Genomic DNA, 27471 nt, shown 5'->3' with positions numbered 1-27471 from the left:
CGATGCCGGACGAGTCGAGCTGAGCGACGCGGGACGGTTCGAGCTGAGCGATGCGAGACGGATCGAGCCGAGTGATGCGGGACGGATCGAGCTGAGGGATGCGGGACGGATCGAGCCGAGGGATGCGGGATGGCTCGAGCCGAGCGATGCCGGACGAGTCGAGCTGAGCGACGCGGGACGGTTCGAGCTGAGCGATGCGAGACGGATCGAGCCGAGTGATGCGGGACGGATCGAGCTGAGGGATGCGGGACGGATCGATACGAGGGATGCGGGACGGGTCGAGCCAAGGGATGCGGGACGGGTCGATCCGAGCGATGCGGGACGGATATTAAATTGATACAAGATAGGTACAGAGATAGCTATGAGATACATATGAGAGAAAGATAAATATTAGATATGAGAGAAACAGATGGATAGAAAGCTAGGAGATAGATAAAATGTAGATATCAGATAGACATGAAAAATAGAAAATAGACAGACTGACAAATATAGGATAGATAGAAAGACTGCTAGCTATTGTAGACAGATAATACAGATAGGACATTGATAGTAGACATAGGAAATCGATGAGACACACACAATCTTACCGTCGGATCATATTTCGGGTGAACCATATAGATGGGAAGGAGTCTTTCAGTCTGGACTTATAATTACGGTTTAGATCCCGTCCGGACAGAGAGCAGCGGTAGTTCCCCACAATCACCCCGTCCGGGTTTAACATGGGCACCACCTTAAAGACAAAGGTGTCCCTCAGCAGCTGGGCATCGCTCCTGGAGCTTAGTATGTAGTCCAGGAACCCTTTCATCATCCAGGAGCTGTTGGTCTCCCCTGGGTGGACCCGCGCCGTCAGGATCACGGCTTTCTTCTTCTTCTTGCGTTCCTCGGTGGTCGTGGAGGGGTTGGTGATAGTCAGTATGTACACAATGTTACCAGCCAAGGAGTGGCACAGGACCCGGATCTTACAGTATCTGGAGCGCTCTGGGTCGTTGGCTACCCCGGCCAGGTAATCTTGGAGGTTGGAGTAGGTATATGGGTAGCAGTGGGCGAAGTAACAAGTGTCTCTGCTGTGAGGGAACCTGAAGGTCCAGGACAGGGAGTAATGGCCCGGTCCTTCTTCAGCCCAGCTGTTCTTGTAATACTTTATCTCGTCCCCGATCCTCTTCCACCCAATGTGACGGACGTTGGCGTCCGTCTCGGAATACATGAGGGGGCGCATGCCGTGGCTGTACAGACTTGTGGGTTTCATGAAGTTGATGATGGTAAATCGGTAAGGGACGCCCGCCCTTGTGTTCTTCACCTGGAAGTAGTACCACTGGGTGTGCCGGCCGGTGTACAGGTCACTGCGCAGGGTCAACTGGTAGTCGTAGTCACCTCTGTACGGAGACACAACACTGGTCAGCTGGAGGGTCTCGGATATAGGGGGCTATTAGAAATTATGCCCAAACTTGTCGACAGACCGACAATAAAAGGAAGGCAGCGCTAATTTAGAGCTTCATCCCCTTTCCATCTTAGATTGCTGTTGGCAAAATCTTGGCAATTATTCTTCCCATTTCAACATGTACATGCATGCTCATCTCACCTGAGTGTGTATGTATTCTCCCTGCCTGTTTTATCACTGTAGCGATTTTTCCCTCCCTGCCTGTTTTATCACAGGAGCGACATCTCCCTCCCTGCCTGTTTTATCACAGGAGCGACATTTTCCTCCCTGCCTGTTTTATCACAGGAGCGAGTGTTTCTGCTGTGTCTCCAGTTCAGGGGCAAATGCAAAAGATCTTTTTTTTTTTTAAACACATCCAATTGTGGAACTTATTATTATTCAAAGGTCTATTACAATTAAGATTAAAACATAATTTATTCCTTGGAGAACCCCTCTAAGTCTGCTGTAGTTACCTACTTCATAGAGAACAGCTGGAAAACTAGAGTTGAGGCGAGTGATTGACACTTTTGTGCTTGTACCCCCTCCATCAGCTGGTTTCCATTTTCCTCCGAGTGGGCACTTAACATTATATGGATATCCTGAAACGCGTGCGCTCACTGACAAGCAGGAGTCGTGTCTGCCTCCCGAGTGAAGACTGTGACTTATACTATTATTATGCGCAGCTACTAACGACATTTATGGCAATTTATTCCATATAAAGCGGACGGCGGCGAGTGAAAAAAAGAAGCTTTTCCACCGAGAGAATAAAAATATTAATGCGTGTAGTAGATTTCTGATACATGTGCCTGGCATTAACAGCCGTCAGTGACTGTGATGTATTCAGGTTAGTCGATGACAACCCCCAGGTCGCTCCTCGACACTGTCACTCATCTTAAGTAAACGTGTGTATGTATATATATATATATATATATATATATATATATATATATATATACACACACACACACACACACACAATATATATAAATAAATATATATATATATATATATATATATATATATATATATATATTATACACACACATATATATATATATCTACTATATAATTGTCTACGGGTCACTTCTGTCTTTCTGTCTGTCACGGATATTCATTGGTCGCGGCCTCTGTCTGTCATGGAATCCCGCGTCGCTGATTGGTCTCGCCAGCTGCCTGTCATGGCTGCTGCGACCAATCAGCGACGGCCACAGTCCGATTAGTCCCTCCCCTACTCCCCTGCAGTCAGTGCCTGCTCCATTCTCCCCGCAGTCACCGCTTACACAGGGTTAATGCCAGCGGTAACGGACCGCGTTATTCCGCAGGTAACTCACTCCGTTACCGCCGCTATTAACCCTGTGTGACCAAGTTTTTACTATTGATGCTGCCTATGCAGCGTCAATAGTGAAAAGATCTAATGTTAAAAATAATAAAAAATCATTATATACTCACCCTTCGCGACGCTCCGGTGACCGCCCCATGCAAGCGGCAGGTTCCGGTGCTAAGGATGGTATGCGACAAGGACCTGCCATGATGTCACGGTCATGTGACCGCGACGTCATTACACCCTGGGACCGGAAGCTTCCGCATGCACCGCGCACAGGCGACAGAACTGCATGGGGCCCTCGGATCGGAAGGGGAGTATATGTTTATTTTTTAATCTGTGGCATACGTGGCTGGGCAATATACTACGTGGCTCTGTGTCACTGGGCAATATACTATGTAACTGGGCAATATTCTACGTGGCTGGGCAATATACTACATGCACATTCTAGAATACCCGATGCGTTAGAATCGGGCCACCATCTAGTATATATATATATCTACTATATAATTGTCTAAGGGTCACTTCCATCTGTCTGTCACGGTTATTCATTCGCTGATTGGTCTCGCCAGCTGCCTGTCATGGCTGCCGAGACCAATCAGCGACGGCCACAGTCCGGAACAAAATGGCCGCTCCTTACTCCCCGCAGTCAGTGCCTGTCGCCCGCATACCCCCCTCTGGTCACTGCTCACACAGGGTTAATGCTGGCGGTAACGGATCGCGTTATGCCGCGGGTAACTCACTCCGTTACCGCCGCTATTAACCCCGTGTGACCAACTTTTTACTATTCACGCTGCCTATGTGGCATCAATAGTAAAAAATGTAATGTTAAAAATAATTAAAAAAAAACAAAACCTGCTATACTCACCCTCCGTAGTCGCTCGCGCCGGCCGCCATCTTCCGTTGCAGGTTCCGGTGACAAAGATGGTATGGGAGAAGGAACTGCCATGACGTCACGGTCATGTGACCGCGACATCATCACAGGCTCTGCACTGATACCAATCCTGGGACCGGAAGCTGCCGTGGACTACAAGGGGCCCTCGGAAAGGTGAGTATATGGTTATTTTTTATTTTTTAAACTGTGACAAACCTGGCTGGGCAATATACTACGTAGCTGGGCAATATACTACATGACTGGCCAATATACTACGTGGCTGGGCAATATACTACGTGACTGGGCAATATACTACGTGGCTGGGCAATATACTACGTGACTGGGCAATATACTACATGACTGGCCAATATACTATGTGACTGACCAATATACTATGTGACTGGGCAATATACTACGTGGCTGGGCAATACACTACGTGGCTGGGCAATACACTACGTGGCTGGGCAATATACTACGTGGCTGGGCAATATACTACGTGGCTGGGCAATATACTACGTGGCTGGGCAATATACTACGTGACTGGGCAATATACTACGTGGCTGGGCAATATACTACATGGCTGGGCAATATACTACGTCACTGGGCAATATACTACGTGGATGGGCAATACACTACGTGACTGGGCAATATACTACGTGGCTGGGCAATATACTACGTGGCTGGGCAATATACTACGTGACTGGGCAATATACTACATGACTGGGCAATATACTACGTGGCTGGGCAATATACTATGTGGCTGGACAATATACTACGTGGCTGGGCAATATACTACGTGGCTGGGTAATATACTACGTGACTGGGCAATATACTACGTGGCTGGGCAATATACTACGTCACTGGGCAATATACTACGTGACTGGGCAATATACTACGTGGCTGGGCAATATACTACGTGGCTGGGCAATATACTACGTCGCTGGGCAATATACTACGTGGCTGGGCAACATACTACGTCACTGGGCAATATACTATGTGACTGGCCAATATACTACGTGACTGGGCAATATACTACGTGGCTGGGCAATATACTACGTGGTTGGGCAATATACTACGTCACTGGGCAATATACTATGTGACTGGCCAATATACTACGTGACTGGGCAATATACTACGTGGCTGGGCAATATACTACGTCACTGGGCAATATACTACGTGGCTGGGCAATATACTACGTGGCTGGGCAATATACTACGTGGCTGGGCAATATACTACGTGACTGGGCAATATACTACGTGACTGGGCAATATACTACGTGGCTGGGCAATATACTACGTGACTGGGCAATATACTACGTGGCTGGGCAATATACTACGTGACTGGGCAATATACTACGTGACTGGGCAATATACTACGTGACTGGGCAATATACTACGTGGCTGGGCAATATACTACGTGACTGGGCAATATACTACGTGACTGGGCAATATACTACGTGGCTGGGCAATATACTACGTCACTGGGCAATATACTACGTGGCTGGGCAATATACTACGTCACTGGGCAATATACTATGTGACTGGCCAATATACTACGTGACTGGGCAATATACTACGTGGCTGGGCAATATACTACGTGGCTGGGCAATATACGTCACTGGGCAATATACTACGTGGCTGGGCAATATACTACGTGGCTGGGCAATATACTACGTGGCTGGGCAATATACTACGTGACTGGGCAATATACTACGTGACTGGGCAATATACTACGTGACTGGGCAATATACTACGTGGCTGGGCAATATACTACGTGACTGGGCAATATACTACGTGGCTGGGCAATATACTACGTGGCTGGGCAATATACTACGTGGCTGGGCAATATACTACGTGGCTGGGCAATATACTACGTGGCTGGGCAATATATTACGCGGCTGGGCAATATACTACGTCACTGGGCAATATACTACGTCACTGGGCAATACACTACGTGGCTGGGCAATATACTATGTGGCTGGGCTATATACTACGTGACTGACCAATATACTACGTGACTGGGCTATATACTACGTGACTGGGTAATATACTACGTGGCTGTGCAATATACTACGTGACTGGGCAATATACTACCTGACTGGGCAATATACTATGTCACTGGGCAATATACTACGTCACTGGGCAATATACTACGTGGCTGGGCAATATACTACGTGGCTGGGCAATATACTACGTGACTGGGCAATATACTACGTAGCTGGGCAATATACTACGTGGCTGGGCAATATACTACGTGACTGGGTAATATACTACGTAGGTGGGCAATATACTACGTGACTGGGTAATATACTACGTGGCTGGGCAATATACTACGTGACTGGGCAATATACTACGTAGCTGGGCAATATACTACGTGGCTGGGCAATATACTACGTGACTGGGTAATATACTACGTAGCTGGGCAATATACTATGTGACTGGGCAATATACTACGTGACTGGGCAATATACTACGTGGCTGGGCAATATACTACGTAGCTGGGCAATATACTACGTGACTGGGCAATATACTATGTGACTGGGCAATATACTACGTGGCTGGGCAATATACTACGTGGCTGTGCAATATACTACGTGACTGGGCTATATACTACGTGGCTGTGCAATATACTACGTAACTGGGCAATATACTACGTGGCTGGGCAATATACTACGTGGCTGGGCAATATACTACGTGGCTGGGCAATATACTACGTGACTGGGCAATATACTACGTAGCTGGGCAATATACTACGTGACTGGGCAATATACTACGTGACTGGGCAATATACTATGTGCCTGGGCAATATACTATGTGCCTGGGCAATATACTATGTGACTGGGCAATATACTATGTGACTGGGCAATATACTATGTGACTGGGCAATATACTACGTCACTGGGCAATATACTATGTGACTGGGCAATATACTATGTGACTGGGCAATATACTACGTCACTGGGCAATATACTATGTGACTGGGCAATATACTATGTGACTGAGCAATATACTATGTGACTGGGCAATATACTACGTGGCTGGGCAATATACTACGTGACTGGGCAATATAGTACGTGGCTGGGCAATATACTACGTAACTGGGCAATATACTACGTGGACATGCACATTCTAGAATACCCGATGCGTTAGAATCGGGCCACCATCTAGTATATATATATATATATATATATATATATATATATAATATATTTTATTTCCTGGGCCGGCCACAGGGTGGCACAGCAGCACAATGAACCAAACTCTTATCTTGACGATACACTGTTATTTCCATCTTTTTTGATAATCTGCTGCCAAATGAGGTGTAAAGTCTGCTACGTTAGGGGAGAATATGATTGCTCACTTCTCGAAAAAAGAAAAAAAATATAAAGAGATATACGGTATATATAATAGACACATTGCTCAAAAAAATAAAGGGAACACTAAAATCCCAGATCCTAGATATCTCTGAATGAAATATTCCAGTTGCAAATTTGTGTTCATTACATAGTGGAATGTGTTCAGAACAATAAAACATAACAATTATCAAAGTAAACCAAAATGAATATCCCACCGAGGTCTGGATTTGGAATGATACTCGAAATCTAAGTGGAAAATGAAGTTGCAGGCTGATCCAACTTCAGTGGAAATGCCTCATGACAAGGAAATGATGCTCAGTAGTGTGTGTGGCCTCCACGTGCCTGTATGATCTCTCTACAATGCCTGGACATGCTCCTGATGAGGCGGCGGATGGTCTCCTGAGGGATCTCCTCCCAGACCTGTACTAAAGCATCTGCCAAGACATCTGGTGCGAGACATGATGTCCCAGATGTGCTCAATCGGATTCAGATCTGGGGAACGGGCGGGCCAGTCCATAACTTCAATGCCTTCATCTTGCAGGAACTGCTGACACACTCCAGCCACATGAGGTCTGGCATTGTCCTGCATTAGGAGGAACCCAGGGCCAACCGCACCAGCATATGGTCTCACATGGGGTCTGAGGATCTCATCTCGGTACCTAATAGCAGTCAGGCTACATCTGGCGAGCAGATGGAGGGCTGTGCGGCCCTCCAAAGAAATGCCACCCCACACCATTACTGACCCACTGCCAAACCGGTCATGCTGAAGGATGTTACAGGCAGCAGATCACTCTCCACGGCGTCTCCAGACTCTGTCACGTCTGTCACATGTGCTCAGTGTGAACCTGCTTTCATCTGTGAAGAGCACAGGGCGCCAGTGGTGAATTTTCCAATCCTGGTGTTCTGTAGCAAATGCCAAGTGTCCTGCACTGTGTTGGGCTGTGAGCACAACCCCCATCAGCGGATGTCGGGCACTCAGACCATCCTCATGGAGTGGGTTTCTAACCGTTTGTGCAGACACATGCACATTTGTGGCCTGCTGGAGGTCATTTTGCAGGGCTCTGGCAGTTCTCCTCCTGTTCCTCCTTGCACATAGGCGGAGGTAGCGGTCCTGCTGCTGGGTTGTTGCCCTCCTACGGCCCCCTCCATGTCTCCTGGTGTACTGGCCTGACTCCTGGTAGCGCCTCCAGCCTCTGGACACTTACGCTGACAGACACAGCAAACCTTTTTGCCACAGCTCACATTGATGTGCCATCCTGGATGAGCTGCACTACCTGAGCCACTTGTGTGGGTTGTAGAGTCCGTCTCATGCTACCACGAGTGTGAAAGCACAACCAACATTCAAAAGTGACCAAAACATCAGCCAGAAAGCATTGGTACCGAGATGTGGTCTGTGGTCCCCACCTGCAGAACCACTCCTTTATTGGGGGTGTCTTGATAATTGCCAATAATTTCCATCTGTTGTCTATTCCATCTGCACAACAGCATGTGAAATTGATTGTCAATCAGTGTTGCTTCCTAAGTGGACAGTTTGATTTCACAGAAGTTTGATTTACTTGCAGTTAAATTCTGTTGTTTAAGTGTTCCCTTTATATGTACAGTACAGACCAAAAGTTTGGACTACCTCTTGAAGCTCATCAAGAGAATGCCAAGAGTGTGCAAAGCAGTCATCAAAGCAAAAGGTGGCTACTTTGAAGAACCTAGAATATAAGACATATTTTCAGTTGTTTCACACATTTTTGTTAAGCATATAATTCCGCATGTGTTAATTCATAGTTTTGATGCCTTCAGTGTGAATGTACAATTTTCATAGTCATGAAAATACAGAAAAATCTTTAAATGAGAAGGTGTGTCCAAACTTTTGGTCTGTACTGTATATATATATATTTTTTTTTTCCTAAACCATGTTGGAGGAGGCTTAAAAAGATTGCTCTGGCGCTGCTCGCTTCCTCATTGGGACGCGCAGGCGCCTGGGAAGTCATCAGCGCCGCTCATCTCCCGATGTGGAAGTGATTGGCGCCAGAACAAGCTTTTAAATGCCAAATTAATGTGTTGTACATGTTCTTTTTTTTGTGTGTTTTTCTATTACGGTATTTTCCTAAAATATTGTAGCTTCACGGTCACTTTTCAGCTTGTGCTGCGTACATTTGGGAGTAGGGTCAGCAGAAGCGAGGTTTTACAATCACTGCACAGGGACCACGCAGGACACACGGAGCATGCTCACTGCACAGGTCCTTTTTTGATGTTGTTTAGTCATGACAAGTATAGAATGTAAAAAAAAATCTGAAAAGAAAACCAGTTAAAAAAAAAAAATTTTTTTTTGCAATCAGACTACTTTTTTTATTTTAAGAAAAAAACAAACAAATTGAGTTCCCCTGTAAAAATCTGTGAGCTCTCCCGATTCTGTCACTCTTTTCCGTTTTGCTCTGTGTCGCTCCATTGCAGAGATATTCAAATTTGTTGCTTTTGGAACGCAGTATGTGAAATCTCTGCTTGCAGACCAACTGGGCGTTTCTTTAGAGTCTTCTCTGGGGGCGTGCACTCCCCCCCCCCCCTCCAGATGCCTTCAATCGCAGCTCGGGTTCAAGACCAGCTGCCGAGCTGTGATTGGCTGCATACGGGAGAGAGGCGTGAAAGTGCACGCCCACAAAGAAGGTTGTGAAGAAAAGCCCATCTGGTCTGCATGCAGAGATTTTATGCTCTGCGCTCCAAAAGAAACAAACGTGAATATCTCTGCAATGGAGCGACACAGAGCAAAACGGAAAGAGGCAGCAGAATCGGCGAAGCCAAGGGATTTTTACAAGGTATTTAACTCAATTTTTGAGCAAGTGATGGACCCCTATGAATACCGAGAACAAGGAATGCGTTCGCACTCCATTCATTGTTTATGGGACTGGCAGAGTGCAGTCACATAGACAATGATTGGAGTGGAAGTGCGTATGCCATCTACAAAGTTTGTCTCTGTTTCACTATATCTCATATTTTAAAACTGCAGGAATAGGACAAGATACATGTGTCAGGACATGTTTTCTTACACCTGTATCACTTTCTGCAAGTTCCCGCTCTCGAATCGAGACTCGAACACTAGAGTGTCGTCGGATTCTTCACAGCTGTGGGATGACGCGGGCTTGAGGGGGCTGCAATTGCCACCCACACGGGAACACATAAAATACGACTCCTTCCAACCTAGGAGGATACAGAGAGCACAATTCAGCCACTAAAATGGAACATAAGGCGGAAGAGTGAGAAGAGTAAATCTGACAGAAGATGGAGGAGGCAGAAGAGACAGATGAGACTGGGGGTGTACTAAAAGGGACAACATCAGAATAGAAGGGTAAAAGACAGCACAAGTATAAAGGAAAAGCATGGTAATACATGGGGACACAGGAAAGAAAGAAAACCAGGAGAAGAGGAAGCAGAAAGACACAGGAAAGTAAGAGAACCAGCAAGGACACAGGAGAAGAGGAAGCAGAAAGATACAGGAAAGTAAGAATGAGGAAGAGCACAGAAGAAGAGGAAGCAAAGTCAGAAAACAAGGAAGGGCACAGAAGAAGAAGAGGGAGCAGAAAGATACTGGAAAATAAGAACGAGGAAGAGCACAGAAGAAGAGAAAGCAGAAAGATACAGGAAAGTAATAATGAGGAAGAGCACAGAAGAAGAGGAAGCAGAAAGATACAGAACAGTAAGAGGACAAGGAAGGGCACAGAAGAAGAAGAGGGAGCAGAAAGATACAGGAAAATAAGAACGAGGAAGAGAACAGAAGAGGAAGAAGAAGAGATACAGGAAAGTAAGAGAACAAGGAAGGGCACAGAAGAAGAAGAGGAAGCAGAAAGATACAGGAAAGTAAGAACGAGGAAGGGCACAGAAGAAGAAGAGATACAGGAAAGTAAGAGAACAAGGAAGGGCACAGAAGAAGAAGAGGAAGCAGAAGGATACAGGAAAGTAAGAACGAGGAAGGGCACAGAAGAAGAAGAGATACAGGAAAGTAAGAGAACAAGGAAGGGCACAGAAGAAGAAGAGGAAGCATAAATATATAAGAAAGTAAGAACGAGGAAGAGCACAGAAGAAGAGGAAGCAGAAAAATACAGAAAAGTGAGAATGAGGAAGGGCACAGAAGAAGAGGAAGCAGAAAGACACAGGAACGTAAGAGAACGAGGAAGGGCACAGAAGAAGAAGAGATAAAGGAAAGTAAGAGAAAGAGGAAGGGCAAAGAAGAATAAGAGGAATCAGAAAAGTGCAAATAGGGTCTTATCCCCAGGATTGTTCCAATCAATTGCAAGAGACCTGCTCACCTGATAGTGCAGAGTAAAGCGTATAGATGTCAGCTGCTGCAGATCCACAGGTCGGCAATGCGACCTCTCAGAACCATTATAATAGATAAATGTGGATGAAATCCATGACTATGCTATGACAAATGACGAATTCAATTCTCGCCATTATTTGAATTCTGAATGTATATAAGCTATGCAATGGTGCCGTTGGTCACATCTTTCTGTGGTAATTTCCTGAAGAAGCAGCCATGAACTTTGAAACGCGTTGAATAAACCACCGGAGTATTTCACAAATATATCTGGATTCGTCATTTGTCATAGCAGCGCGGATTTCATCCACATTTATCTATTATAAAAGTATACAGGAAAGTAAGAGAACGAGGAAGGGAATAGAAGAAGAGGAAGAAGAATGATACTGGAAAGTGAAGATGAGAAAGAACACAGAAGAAGAGATAACAGGAAAACAAGAGAACAAGGAGGAACACAGGAGAAAAGAAAGCAGAAAAGTAGTGGAAAACAAAAAGTAGGAACGGCACAGAAGAGCAAGAAGCAGAAGTATACAGGAAAGTGATAGAACTAGGAATGGCACAAGGTAGATGAATTTAGAAGGACTCAGGAACAACACAGGGACCTAAGAGGAAGCAAAAGAACACGAGAAAGTAAGAGACATAGGAAAGACCACGAGAAGAGTAGGAAGCAGACATACTCAGAAAAGTAGGAGACATAGGAAGGACACAGGAAACTAAGATGAAGAACAATGACTCAAGAAAAGGAGAGGAAGCTGAGACCACTGAAGAGAAGTGGTGTACCGCCAATGGCTGCAGGCAGAGGCCTATGTGGGGCCCGTGCATTATCCTGCATGGACTATGGGGAGTGCATTAGTGATGAGCGAGTGTACTCGTTACTCGGGTTTCCCCAAGCATGCTCGGGTGGTCTCCGAGTATTTTGGCGTGCTCGGAGATTTTGTTTTCGGCGCAGCAGCTGCATGATTTGCGGCTGCTAGACAGGCTGAATACATGTGGGAATTACCTAATCAACAGGCAACCCCCACATGTATTCAGGCTGTCTAGCAGTCACAAATCATGCAGCTGCGGCGACGAAAACAAAATCTCCGAGCACACCAAAATACTCGGGAGACCACCCGAGCGTGCTCAGGGAAACCCGAGTAACGAGTATACTCGCTCATCACTAGAGTGCATTATACTGCATGGAGGATTATGAGGAGTGCATTATACTGTATAGAGGACTATGAAGAGTACATTATACAGTATAGAGGACTATGGGGAGTGCATTATACAGTATAGAGGACTATGAGGAGTGCATTATACTGTATAGAGGACTATGAAGAGTGCATTATACAGTATAGAGGACTATGGGGAGTGCATTATACAGTATAGAGGACTATGGGGAGTGCATTATACAGTATAGAGGACTATGGGGAGTGCATTATACTGTATAGAGGACTATGAAGAGTGCATTATACTGTATAGAGGACTATGAGGAGTGCATTATACAGTATAGAGGACTATGGGGAGTGCATTATACTGTATAGAGGACTATAAGGAGTGCATTATACAGTATAGAGGACTATGGGGAGTGCATTATACTGTATAGAGGACTATGAGGAGTGCATTATACTGTATAGAGGACTATGAGGAGTGCATTATACAGTATAGAGGACTATGGGGAGTGCATTATACTGTATAGAGGACTATAAGGAGTGCATTATACAGTATAGAGGACTATGGGGAGTGCATTATACTGTATAGAGGACTATGAGGAGTGCATTATACTGTATAGAGGACTATGGGGAGTGCATTATACAGTATAGAGGACTATGGGGAGTGCATTATACTGTATAGAGGACTATGGGGAGTGCATTATACAGTATAGAGGACTATGAGGAGTGCATTATACAGTATAGAGGACTATGAAGAGTGCATTATACTGTATAGAGGACTATGGGGAGTGCATTATACTGTATAGAGGACTATGGGGAGTGCATTATACTGTATAGAGGACTATGGGGAGTGCATTATACAGTATAGAGGACTATGAGGAGTGCATTATACAGTATAGAGGACTATGGGGAGTACATAATACAGTATAGAGGACTATGAAGAGTGCATTATACAGTATAGAGGACTATGGGGAGTGCATTATACAGTATAGAGGACTATGGGGAGTGTATTATACAGTATAGAGGACTATGAGGAGTGCATTATACTGTATGGAGGACTATGGGGAGTGCATTATACAGTATAGAGGACTATGGAGAGTGCATTATACAGTATAGAGGACTATGGGGAGTGCATTATACTGTATAGAGGACTATGGGGAGTGCATTGTACTGTTTAGAGGACTATGGGGAGTGCATTATACTGTATGGAGGCCTATGGGGAGTGCATTATACTGTATAGAGGACTATGGGGAGTGCATTATACAGTATAGAGGACTATGGGGAGTGCATTATACTGTATAGAGGACTATGGGGAGTGCATTATACAGTATAGAGGACTATGAGGAGTGCATTATACAGTATAGAGGACTATGGGGAGTGCATTATACAGTATAGAGGACTATGGGGAGCGCATTATACTGTATATAGGACTATGGGGAGTGCATTATACAGTATAGAGGACTATGGGGAGTGCATTATACTGTATAGAGGACTATGGGGAGTGCATTATACTGTATAGAGGACTATGGGGAGTGCATTATACAGTATAGAGGACTATGGAGAGTGCATTATACAGTATAGAGGACTATGGGGAGTGCATTATACTGTATAGAGGACTATGGGGAGTGCATTGTACTGTTTAGAGGACTATGGGGAGTGCATTATACTGTATAGGGGACTATGGGGAGTGCATTATACTGTATAGAGGACTATGGGGAATGCATTATACTGTATAGAGGACTATGGGGCCCGTGCATTATACTGTATGGAGGCCTATGGGGCCCGTGCATTATACTGTATGGAGGCCTATAGGGCCCGTGCATTATACTGTATGGAGGCCTATGGGGCCCGTGCATTATACTGTATGGAGGCCTATAGGGCCCGTGCATTATACTCTATGGAGGCCTATGGGGCCCGTGCATTATACTGTATGGAGGCCTATGGGGCCCGTGCATTATACTGTATGGAGGCCTATGAGGCCCGTGCATTATACTGTATGGAGGCCTATGGGGCCCGTGCATTATACTGTATGGAGGTCTATGGGGCCCGTGCATTATACTGTATGGAGGCCTATGGGGCCCATGCATTATACTGTAAGGAGGACTATGGGAAGTGCATTATACTGTATGGAGGACTTCATACTATATGGAGGATTATGGGGTGCAGTATAAGATATGAAGGACTATGGGGCCCATTATATTATATTGAGGGCTATTATAATATTTGGAGGGCTATATAGGGGGATATTAAAATAGTTGGAGGGCTATGTTCAGGCTATTATAATATTTGGAGGCCTATGTGGGAGCTTTTATTAGTATATGGAGGGCTATGTGGGGGCCAATATACTGTATGTAAGCAACTATACAGTGTAAAGGTTTGTGTGGGTCCATTATACTGTGTGGAAGCCTTTATACTGTTTGGAAGGCTGTTAGGAGGCCATTATACAGTGTGGGGAAGTCACAATTGGGGAATTATACTGTGTTGGGGGTCACCATACTGTACGTGTGGAGGGTACTGTGGAGAAATCCATTTTGAGGGTTTCATACTGTGTTTGTGGGTTACTTTTGTTTGCATCATACTTCATGGGTGTAATGAAAGTGGAATCTCACTTTGTAAAAGCTGCAAAGTTGTGAGATATGCTCCTTTGTGACCACGCTCATTGTAAAATAAAGAGGAAGGGTACAAAAAAAAATAAGAGTAGGGGGAAGTCCAAAAAAGTAAGAGGACACAAAAAAAAAGAGGGATACATACAATAGGATTCAGTCTCTAAAATGAAATATAAAGATGAAGAGTAGGCAGAGTGGCTATGACAAAAGATGAGGGAAGAAAAATAGTAATAGGAAGGGTTAAAAAAAATTAAAAGAAAACGAAGTGGAAGAATAAAACATGTAGGAGAAGAACATAACTGAGGAGCAGAGGGACAAAAACAATTGTAAAAAGAGTATAGCATAAAACAGATAAGTTAGAGATAGCAGAACAGAGGAGTAAGAGGAAGCAGAGTGGAAATGAATCAATATGAAAGACTGACAAAAAATAAATGAAAATCAGGAGGGTAAAAAAAGAGGAAAAAAAACATGAGTACAAGGAAAAGATGACAAAGTTACACTAAGGTGGTAGAGGATCGGGAAAGAGCAGGAAAGTAAGAAAAAAATGGATGGTCAAAATAGTATGAAAAAGGAGAAACAAAAGAAAATATAAAATCAAGAGTAAAGAGGAAAGGCTATTGAGGGTAAAAAGCAGGAAGAAAAGAACGAAAAAAAGAATGTGAGCGTTAACGAGAAGCAGCGAAAAAATAAAATGGAAGAACAGGGGAGATAATAAAAAGAAAACCACTTGAAAGGAGAAAATTAGGCTCCGTGTGATAACATTTTGCCCTCTTTATAAAAACCATGAAGGTGAAACAATATCCTTGGGACAGAAAATAAGTAGGAGACCGATAAACTGATAAGGAGAACTGAAGAGGTGGCGAAAAGATTGGATTAAGATATGAGAATAAGGACAGGCTGACAATACAGGAAGACACGAAAACAGATAAAAGAAAAAAAAAATAAAGTCGGCACGTAACAAAGCCGAATTCATGTAAGTTACAGATGGCAGATAATTCCCAAGAGAAGGAACTAATTATAAAGAAGGGGGAGAGATAAGACGGACTAGAATTAGGGACACGGGATGAAATAGATTGGCAGGCCGGTAATGAAATGCTGGAGAAAGCAGACAGGAAATTAAACACGAGAATCACCAGAGAAGTAGAAAATGTAGATCAGCCGAGGAAGCAACTGGTTAAAAAAAAAAGAAAAGATTTGTTCCCAGCCAAAGGCAAAACTGAAACTGAAGAGATAAGGGGAAAGAAAAAAGTCAAGATCATTAATATTCCTGTCGCAGGTTATCTAAGGGATCGATTCACAGTCTGAAGACAACGTGGCTGACACCATCGGGACACCGGGGATGACCCAAATTCAGAGGCTTTCTCTACTGACTCAAGCTACTTGACCGTCTGACACATGGGTAACAGTTCCTGCAGGTATAGGAAGGATAATTGGGAGGATACAGTAAAGTAAGAGAGGAAGGAGGAAAAGGAAAATTGTAGTAAAGTAGGGAGGAAATTGAAAAATTAGGAGAGGAAATGGCAGGAGGACACAAAAGAGTAAGAGGAAGCATGAGGACACAGGAGAGGATGTAGAAAAAGACCACCAAAAAATAAGGAAAAAGAAAAACATGGTACAAACAGAAAAGGCAAAAAAAAAAAAAATACACAGGGGACTAAGAGGAAGCAGAAGACAAGGGAGAGGAAGTAAAAGAACTCAGGAGAAGAAGAGGCAGAAGAAGAACAGAGAACATGGGGGAGAGGGAGAGGAAGCAGGAGGACAAGGGAGAGGAAGCACAAGAACTCGGGAGAAGAAGAGGCAGAAGAACAGAGAACATGGAAGAGGAAGCAGGAGGACAAGGGAGAGAAAGAACAAGAACCCCGGAGAAGAAGAACAGAGAACATTGGAGAGGAAGAGGAATCAAGAGGATAAGGAAGAGGAAGTAAAAGAACTGCAGAGAAGAAGAGGCAGAAGAAGAACAGAGAACATTGGAGAGGAAGAGGAATCAGGAGGACAAGGGAGAGGAAGTAAAAGAACTCCAGAGAAGAAGAGGCAGTAGAAGAAGCACAGAGAACATTGCTAGAGGAAGAGGAATCAGGTGGACAAGGGAGAGGAAGTAAAAGAACTCTGGAGAAGAGGAAGTAGAAGAGCAGAGGATATGGGAGAGGAATATGAACAGGAGGACATGGGAGAGAAAAAAAGGAAAGACGACACAGGAGAAGAATTAGAAGAACACAGCAGAGGCAGAAGAAGAACATGAGACAGGAGGGGAAACAGGAGAGCAAGTAGAATATGGTAGAGAAAGTAGAAGAATGCGGGATATGAAAAGAAAGCCGGAGGACATGGGAGAGAAAAAAAAGCAGAAGGACACAAGAAAGGAAGTAGAAGCACACAAGAGAGAAAGAGGAAGCAGGGAGAACACAGGAGAGGAAGTAGAAAAACATAATAGATGTAGAAGCAGTAGAAAAACATGGGAACATGGGAAAGGAAGAAGAAGAAGAAAACAGGAGATGAAAAGGAAACAGGAGGAAGTAGAACTCCGTAAAGGAAGAAACAGAAAACGGCACAGGAAAGTAAAAGGAAGCAAGAATGACAGTAGAAGAACATGGTAGAGAAAAGGGCAGAAAGAGGAAAGAGAAGAACACAGGAGATGAAGAGGCAAAAGAAGGACACAGGAGAATAAAGAAGGATATGCAAGTCAGGGAGGAGCAGAAGAAAGACACATGAGAAGAACAGGAAAGAGTAAGAGAAGGAAGGAGTATGAAAAATATACTGGAAAGACTAAAGAGAGCAATAGGGTCTTATCCAAGTATGAAATGAGAACGTATAAGCAGGAGTGCTCACCTGGTGGGGTTTGTGGACAAAACTGCTTTAAAGGCTTAAAAAGGTTAATATCTGCACTGCCAGAGGAATGAAGATGGACAGGAATCAAACACAAGTGGCATTTTGTATTCTCAACACATTTCCAAGTAGCACACTTCTTCATCAGGAGTAGCATTAAGTTTGTCCTGATGAAGAAGTGTGCTACTTCGAAACGTGTTGACAATAAAAACCGCCACTCGTGGATGTTTGATTCCTGTCCATCATTGTTCCTCTGGCAGTGCAGATATTAACCCATTTATTTCCTACCTCTGAAGAGAAGGCAGGAGGACACCAGAGAGGAAGCAGGACACTGGCAAGAAAGAGGATGAGTAAAATTAAGAGAGGAAAAGGAAAACAGGAGACAGAAAGAAATAGCAGAGGAAGAGACAGAAGGAGAATACAGGAGAGTCAGAGGAAGCAGGACAAAGGAAAGAAAGTACCGAAAATTGGTAAAGTAAAAAGAGAGGACATGGTGGAGGAAGAGAAAGAAGGATGACCAACAAGAATAAGGATGCAGCATAGGAATAGGCAGATGGAGGACAGGAGAAACTAAGAGACAGCAGAAGGATACAGGAAAGTAAGAGGAAGCAGGATGGAAAAGCAAAGGGAATGAAGAAGGCAGGACAGTAAGAAATAGGGGAGGAGGAAACAGAAAAGTAAGAGGAAGCAGGAGGGAAAAGCAAAGGGAATGAAGAAGGCAGGACAGTAAGAAATAGGGGAGGAGAAAACAGAAAAGTAACAGGAAGCAGGAGGGAAAAGCAAAGGGAATGAAGAAGGCAGGAAAGTAAGAAATAGGGGAGGAGGAAACAGGAAAGTAAGATGAAGCAGGATGGAAAAGCAAAGTGAATGAAGAAGGCAGGAAAGTAAGAAATAGGGGATGAGGAAACAGAAAAGTAAGAGGAAGCAGGAGGGAAAAGCAAATGGAATGAAGGCAGGAAAGTAAGAAATAGGGGAGGAGGAAACAGAAAAGTAAGAGGAAGCAGGAGGGAAAAGCAAATGGAATGAAGAAGGCAGGAAAGTAAGAAATAGGGGAGGAGGAAACAGAAAAGTAAGAGGAAGCAGGATGGAAAAGCAAAGTGAATGAAGAAGGCAGGAAAGTAAGAAATAGGGGAGGAGGAAACAAAAGTAACAGGAAGCAGGAGGGAAAAGCAAAGGGAATGAAGAAGGCAGGGAAAAAAGAAATAAGGGAGGAGGAAACAGAAAAGTAAGAGGAAGCAGTAAGAGGAAAAGCAAAGAGATTGATGAAGGCAGGAAAGTAAGAAATATAAGAGGAGGAAACAGAAAAGTAAGAGGAAGCAGGATGGAAAAGCAAAGTGAATGAAGAAGGCAGGAAAGTAAGAAATAGGGGAGGAGGAAACAGAAAAGTAAGAGGAAGCAGGAGGGAAAAGCAAAGGGAATGAAGAAGGCAGGAAAGTAAGAAATAGGGGAGGAGGAAACAGAAAAGTAAGAAGAAGCAGGATGGAAAAGCAAAGTGAATGAAGAAGGCAGGAAAGTAAGAAATAGGGGAGGAGGAAACAAAAGTAACAGGAAGCAGGAGGGAAAAGCAAAGGGAATGAAGAAGGCAGGGAAAAAAGAAATAAGGGAGGAGGAAACAGAAAAGTAAGAGGAAGCAGTAAGAGGAAAAGCAAAGAGATTGATGAAGGCAGGAAAGTAAGAAATATAAGAGGAGGAAACAGAAAAGTAAGAGGAAGCAGGATGGAAAAGCAAAGAGATTGAAGAAGGCAGGAAAGTAAGAAATAGGGGAGGAGAAAACAGAAAAGTAAGCGTATAAGAGGAAGCGAACAAACAAATCAGTTAAAAGAAAGAAAAAAATCATTATTATTCCTATCACAGGTTATCTATAGGATCGACAGAATTCACAGCGGATCAGCAAAAAAAAGGTTGACGTTCTCCGATGACCCAAATTTGAGGGTTTCCGTAGTAACGACTGTGGAGTTAGTCATGGAATTGTACGATTGTGTGACACCGAGACACGAGGATCAAAGTTATGGCGGGCTTTAATTGCCGCACAAATAAACATGTGCAGCCCAGAGATGCAATTAACTTTTAGATCTCCATTCTCTGGGTGCGCGCTCCCCCCTGTTCTGTCTTGTTCAGAGTCGGGTTGAAAATTATGTTTATTCATTTTGGAAGCAGAAAAAAAAAGATAAATAATACTAAAAAAAAGCTTAAAAAAAAAAAACAGTCTGTGCTTGACAGGAGGGAATTTAGTGAGAAAATGAGAGAATTCTACAGAATTTCAAAATATTAGCAATTAAGTCGCAGTTCTGAGCGAGCGACGATGAATCTGACATTTTCAAAGAGCATTTTATAGCGCAATTATTCCCTCCCTACCCCCCGAAAAAAAATAAAATGATTGGATTAAAAATAGATCACAGGACGGGGTGGAAGGCAAAAAATAGCGTGAGAAACAATGCTCCGCCGTGAGTCACCCGCGCCTGGTGCTAATAAAAAGCGGTGAAGAATCTAATCAGTTTAGGTGCAGAGCGGGAGCGCTATATCTCCGCGGAGAAGACTCTCGCCATCTTATCTACATAATATGGAGATGAAATTACCAGGAAATTAGTAAACATATTTTTACTCTACACACCGGAAATCGAGAACGAGTAACAGTAATGGGCAAATAAGCTTGTTGTTATGTGAGAGCAATCGGCTGATCGCCCAGGATTATTCCTCTACTTTTACGCAGCAGCGGCCACTATAGGCGATATGTAGTATTACATCATGCCTATTCAGAAAGGCAGCTGGAGTCCTCCAGAACAGAATCTGCTCATAGAGTGGGGTCCGAGAGGAGACCCCCTCCGTAAGCCTTTATACACATCAGCTAGCTCTCTCTCCTGACTCAGTGATGTCTGGGAGACAGTCGGGGAAAAGCTTCATACACATCAGATAGATCGGTGATGCCTGGGAGACAGTCGGGGAAAAGCTTCCTACACATCAGATAGATCGGTGATGGCTGGGAGACAGTCGGGGAAAAGCTTCATACACATCAGATAGATCGGTGATGGGTGGGAGACAGATGGGGAAAAGCTTCATACACATCAGATAGATCGGTGATGCCTGGGAGACAGTTGGGGAAAAGCTTCATACACATCAGATAGATCGGTGATGCCTGGGAGACAGTCGGGGAAAAGCTTCATACACATCAGATAGATCAGTGATGGCTGGGAGACAGTCGGGGAAAAGCTTCCTACACATCAGATAGATCGGTGATGGCTGGGAGACAGTCGGGGAAAAGCTTCATACACATCAGATAGATCGGTGAAGCCTGGGAGACAGTTGGGGAAAAGCTTCATACACATCAGATAGATCGGTGATGGCTGGGAGACAGTCGGGGAAAAGCTTCATACACATCAGATAGCTCGGTGATGGCTGGGAGACAGTCAGGGAAAAGCTTCATACACATCAGATAGCTCGGTGATGGCTGGGAGACAGTCAGGGAAAAGCTTCATACACATCAGATAGCTCAGTGATGCCTGGGAGACAGTCGGGGAAAAGCTTCATACACATCAGATAGCTCGGTGATGGCTGGGAGACAGTCAGGGAAAAGCTTCATACACATCAGATAGCTCAGTGATGCCTGGGAGACAGTCGGGGAAAAGCTTCATACACATCAGATAGCTCGGTGATGGCTGGGAGACAGTCGGGGAAAAGCTTCATACACATCAGATAGATCGGTGATGGCTGGGAAACAGTCAGGGAAAAGCTTCATACACATCAGATAGCTCGGTGATGGGTGGGAGACAGTCAGGGAAAAGCTTCATACACATCAGATAGATCGGTGATGCCTGGGAGACAGTCAGGGAAAAGCTTCCTACACATCAGATAGATCGGTGATGCCTGGGAGACAGTCGGGGAAAAGCTTCATACACATCAGATAGATCGGTGATGTCTGGGAGACAGTCAGGGAAAAGCTTCATACACATCAGATAGATCGGTGATGCCTGGGAGACAGTCAGGGAAAAGCTTCCTACACATCAGATAGATCGGTGATGCCTGGGAGACAGTCAGGGAAAAGCTTCCTACACATCAGATAGATCGGTGATGCCTGGGAGACAGTCAGGGAAAAGCTTCATACACATCAGATAGCTCGGTGATGCCTGGGAGACAGTCAGGGAAAAGCTTCATACACATCAGATAGCTCGGTGATGCCTGGGAGACAGTCGGGGAAAAGCTTCATACACATCAGATAGCTCGGTGATGCCTGGGAGACAGTCGGGGAAAAGCTTCATACACATCAGATTGGTGATGTCTGGGAGACAGTCAGGGAAAAGCTTCATACATATCAGATAGATCGGTGATGCCTGGGAGACAGTCGGGGAAAAGCTTCCTACACATCAGATAGCTCGGTGACGACTGGGAGACAGTCGGGGAAAAGCTTCATACACATCAGATTGGTGATGTCTGGGAGACAGTCAGGGAAAAGCTTCATACATACAGTGGGGCAAAAAAGTATTTAGTCAGTCAGCAATAGTGCAAGTTCCACCACTTAAAAAGATGAGAGGCGTCTGTAATTTACACCATAGGTAGACCTCAACTATGGGAGACAAACTGAGAAAAAAAAATCCAGAAAATCACATTGTCTGTTTTTTTAACATTTTATTTGCATATTATGGTGGAAAATAAGTATTTGGTCAGAAACAAAATTTCATCTCAATACTTTGTAATATATCCTTTGTTGGCAATGACAGAGGTCAAACGTTTTCTGTAAGTCTTCACAAGGTTGCCACACACTGTTGTTGGTATGTTGGCCCATTCCTCCATGCAGATCTCCTCTAGAGCAGTGATGTTTTTGGCTTTTCGCTTGGCAACACGGACTTTCAACTCCCTCCAAAGGTTTTCTATAGGGTTGAGATCTGGAGACTGGCTAGGCCACTCCAGGACCTTGAAATGCTTCTTACGAAGCCACTCCTTCGTTGCCCTGGCGGTGTGCTTTGGATCATTGTCATGTTGAAAGACCCAGCCACGTTTCATCTTCAATGCCCTTGCTGATGGAAGGAGGTTTGCACTCAAAATCTCACGATACATGGCCCCATTCATTCTTTCATGTACCCGGATCAGTCGTCCTGGCCCCTTTGCAGAGAAACAGCCCCAAAGCATGATGTTTCCACCACCATGCTTTACAGTAGGTATGGTGTTTGATGGATGCAACTCAGTATTCTTTTTCCTCCAAACACGACAAGTTGTGTTTCTACCAAACAGTTCCAGTTTGGTTTCATCAGACCACAGGACATTCTCCCAAAACTCCTCTGGATCATCCAAATGCTCTCTAGCAAACTTCAGACGGGCCCGGACATGTACTGGCTTAAGCAGTGGGACACGTCTGGCACTGCAGGATCTGAGTCCATGGTGGCGTAGTGTGTTACTTATGGTAGGCCTTGTTACATTGGTCCCAGCTCTCTGCAGTTCATTCACTAGGTCCCCCCGCGTGGTTCTGGGATTTTTGCTCACCGTTCTTGTGATCATTCTGACCCCACGGGGTGGGATTTTGCGTGGAGCCCCAGATCGAGGGAGATTATCAGTGGTCTTGTATGTCTTCCATTTTCTAATTATTGCTCCCACTGTTGATTTCTTCACTCCAAGCTGGTTGGCTATTGCAGATTCAGTCTTCCCAGCCTGGTGCAGGGCTACAATTTTGTTTCTGGTGTCCTTTGACAGCTCTTTGGTCTTCACCATAGTGGAGTTTGGAGTCAAACTGTTTGAGGGTGTGCACAGGTGTCTTTTTATACTGATAACAAGTTTAAACAGGTGCCATTACTACAGGTAATGAGTGGAGGAAAGAGGAGACTCTTAAAGAAGAAGTTACAGGTCTGTGAGAGCCAGAAATCTTGATTGTTTGTTTCTGAACAAATACTTATTTTCCACCATAATATGCAAATAAAATGTTAAAAAAAACAGACAATGTGATTTTCTGGATTTTTTTTCTCAGTTTGTCTCCCATAGTTGAGGTCTACCTATGATGTAAATTACAGACGCCTCTCATCTTTTTAAGTGGTGGAACTTGCACTATTGCTGACTGACTAAATACTTTTTTGCCCCACTGTATCAGATAGATCGGTGATGGCTGGGAGACAGTCGGGGAAAAGCTTCATACACATCAGATAGCTCGGTGATGCCTGGGAGACAGTCGGGGAAAAGCTTCATACACATCAGATAGCTCGGTGATGGCTGGGAGACAGTCGGGGAAAAGCTTCATACACATCAGATAGCTCGGTGATGCCTGGGAGACAGTAGGGGAAAAGCTTCATATACATCAGATAGCTCGGTGATGGCTGGGAGACAGTCGGGGAAAAGCTTCATACACATCAGATAGCTCGGTGATGGCTGGGAGACAGTCGGGGAAAAGCTTCATACACATCAGATAGATCGGTGATGCCTCGAAGACAGTCGGGGAAAAGCTTCATACACATCAGATAGATCGGTGATGCCTCGGAGACAGTCGGGGAAAAGCTTCATACACATCAGATAGCTCGGTGATGCCTGGGAGACAGTCGGGGAAAAGCTTCATACACATCAGATAGATCGGTGATGCCTCGGAGACAGTCGGGGAAAAGCTTCATACACATCAGATAGCTCGGTGATGCCTGGGAGACAGTCGGGGAAAAGCTTCATACACATCAGATAGCTCGGTGATGGCTGGGAGACAGTCGGGGAAAAGCTTCATACACATCAGATAGATCAGTGATGCCTGGGAGACAGTCGGGGAAAAGCTTCCTACACATCAGATAGCTCAGTGATGCCTGGGAGACAGTCGGGGAAAAGCTTCATACACATCAGATAGCTCGGTGATGCCTGGGAGACAGTCGGGGAAAAGCTTCATACACATCAGATAGCTCGGTGATGGCTGGGAGACAGTCAGGGAAAAGCTTCATACACATCAGATAGATCGGTGATGCCTGGGAGACAGTCGGGGAAAAGCTTCATACATATCAGATAGATCGGTGATGCCTCGGAGACAGTCGGGGAAAAGCTTCCTACACATCAGATAGATCGGTGATGCCTCGGAGACAGTCGGGGAAAAGCTTCATACACATCAGATAGATCAGTGATGGCTGGGAGACAGTCAGGGAAAAGCTTCATACACATCAGATAGATCAGTGATGGCTGGGAGACAGTCAGGGAAAAGCTTCATACACATCAGATAGCTCGGTGATGGGTGGGAGACAGTCGGGGAAAAGCTTCATACACATCAGATAGCTCGGTGATGCCTGGGAGACAGTCGGGGAAAAGCTTCATACACATCAGATAGCTCGGTGATGGCTGGGAGACAGTCGGGGAAAAGCTTCATACACATCAGATAGCTCGGTGATGGCTGGGAGACAGTCGGGGAAAAGCTTCATACACATCAGATAGCTCAGTGATGCCTGGGAGACAGTCGGGGAAAAGCTTCATACACATCAGATAGATCGGTGATGTCTGGGAGACAGTCGGGGAAAAGCTTCCTACACATCAGATAGCTCGGTGATGCCTGGGAGACAGTCGGGGAAAAGCTTCCTACACATCAGATAGCTCGGTGATGGCTGGGAGACAGTCGGGGAAAAGCTTCATACACATCAGATAGATCAGTGATGCCTGGGAGACAGTCGGGGAAAAGCTTCATACACGTCAGATAGATCGGTGATGCCTGGGAGACAGTCGGGGAAAAGCTTCATACACATCAGATAGCTCGGTGATGCCTGGGAGACAGTCGGGGAAAAGCTTCATACACATCAGATAGATCGGTGATGGCTGGGAGACAGTCGGGGAAAAGCTTCATACACATCAGATAGATCGGTGATGTCTGGGAGACAGTCGGGGAAAAGCTTCCTACACATCAGATAGCTCGGTGATGGCTGGGAGACAGTCGGGGAAAAGCTTCATACACATCAGATAGATCGGTGATGGCTGGGAGACAGTCGGGGAAAAGCTTCATACACGTCAGATAGCTCGGTGATGCCTGGGAGACAGTCGGGGAAAAGCTTCATACACATCAGATAGATCAGTGATGGCTGGGAGACAGTCGGGGAAAAGCTTCATACACATCAGATAGATCGGTGATGGCTGGGAGACAGTCGGGGAAAAGCTTCATACACATCAGATAGATCGGTGATGGCTGGGAGACAGTCGGGGAAAAGCTTCCTACACATCAGATAGATCGGTGATGCCTGGGAGACAGTCGGGGAAAAGCTTCATACACATCAGATAGATCGGTGATGGCTGGGAGACAGTCGGGGAAAAGCTTCATACACATCAGATAGCTCGGTGATGCCTGGGAGACAGTCGGGGAAAAGCTTCATACACGTCAGATAGCTCGGTGATGCCTGGGAGACAGTCGGGGAAAAGCTTCATACACATCAGATAGATCGGTGATGTCTGGGAGACAGTCGGGGAAAAGCTTCCTACACATCAGATAGCTCGGTGATGGCTGGGAGACAGTCGGGGAAAAGCTTCATACACATCAGATAGATCAGTGATGCCTCGGAGACAGTCGGGGAAAAGCTTCATACACATCAGATAGATCAGTGATGGCTGGGAGACAGTCGGGGAAAAGCTTCATACACATCAGATAGCTCGGTGATGGCTGGGAGACAGTCGGGGAAAAGCTTCATACACATCAGATAGCTCGGTGATGCCTGGGAGACAGTCGGGGAAAAGCTTCCTACACATCAGATAGATCGGTGATGGCTGGGAGACAGTCGGGGAAAAGCTTCATACACATCAGATAGCTCGGTGATGCCTGGGAGACAGTCGGGGAAAAGCTTCATACACGTCAGATAGCTCGGTGATGCCTGGGAGACAGTCGGGGAAAAGCTTCATACACATCAGATAGCTCGGTGATGCCTGGGAGACAGTCGGGGAAAAGCTTCATACACATCAGATAGCTCGGTGATGGCTGGGAGACAGTCGGGGAAAAGCTTCATACACATCAGATAGATCGGTGATGTCTGGGAGACAGTCGGGGAAAAGCTTCATACACATCAGATAGATCGGTGATGGCTGGGAGACAGTCGGGGAAAAGCTTCATACACATCAGATAGATCAGTGATGGCTGGGAGACAGTCGGGGAAAAGCTTCATACACATCAGATAGATCGGTGATGGCTGGGAGACAGTCGGGGAAAAGCTTCATACACATCAGATAGATCGGTAATGGCTGGGAGACAGTCGGGGAAAAGCTTCATACACATCAGATAGCTCGGTGATGGCTGGGAGACAGTCGGGGAAAAGCTTCATACACATCAGATAGATCAGTGATGGCTGGGAGACAGTCGGGGAAAAGCTTCCTACACATAATAATAATAATAATAATTTTATTTATATAGCGCCAACATATTCCGCAGCGCTTTACAAATTATAGAGGGGACTTGTACAGACAATAAACATTACAGCATAACAGAAATACAGTTCAAAACAGATACCAGGAGGAATGAGGGCCCTGCTCGCAAGCTTACAAACTATGGGGAAAAGGGGAGACACGAGAGGTGGATGGTAACAATTGCTTTAGTTATTCGGACCGGCCATAGTGTAAGGCTCAGGTGTTCATGTAAAGCTGCATGAACCAGTTATCTGCCTAAGTATGTAGCAGTACAGACACAGAGGGCTAATACTGCATAAAGTGTATGAGAAC

The 27471-nt window shown here is 45.1% G+C and overlaps 1 protein-coding gene across 1 annotated transcript in view; it reads right to left on the bottom strand.

The window, feature by feature from the left end:
- Positions 1-27471, bottom strand: part of AGBL3 (AGBL carboxypeptidase 3) — a 171325-nt gene that overhangs the window by 38855 nt on the left and 104999 nt on the right. Inside the window, exons 7-8 of the mRNA XM_069763167.1 lie at positions 10003-10153; positions 588-1373 (exon numbers count right to left, since the gene is read on the bottom strand). Of these exons, the coding sequence (XP_069619268.1) occupies positions 588-1373; positions 10003-10153 (937 nt within the window). The remainder of the gene's footprint in view (positions 1-587; positions 1374-10002; positions 10154-27471) is intronic.

Source organism: Ranitomeya imitator, chromosome 4 (genome assembly GCF_032444005.1).
Source record: "Ranitomeya imitator isolate aRanImi1 chromosome 4, aRanImi1.pri, whole genome shotgun sequence".
NCBI lineage: Eukaryota > Metazoa > Chordata > Amphibia > Anura > Dendrobatidae > Ranitomeya > Ranitomeya imitator.
The sequence above is the reverse complement of the archived record's forward strand: the minus strand, read 5'-3'. Positions and strand labels throughout refer to the sequence as shown.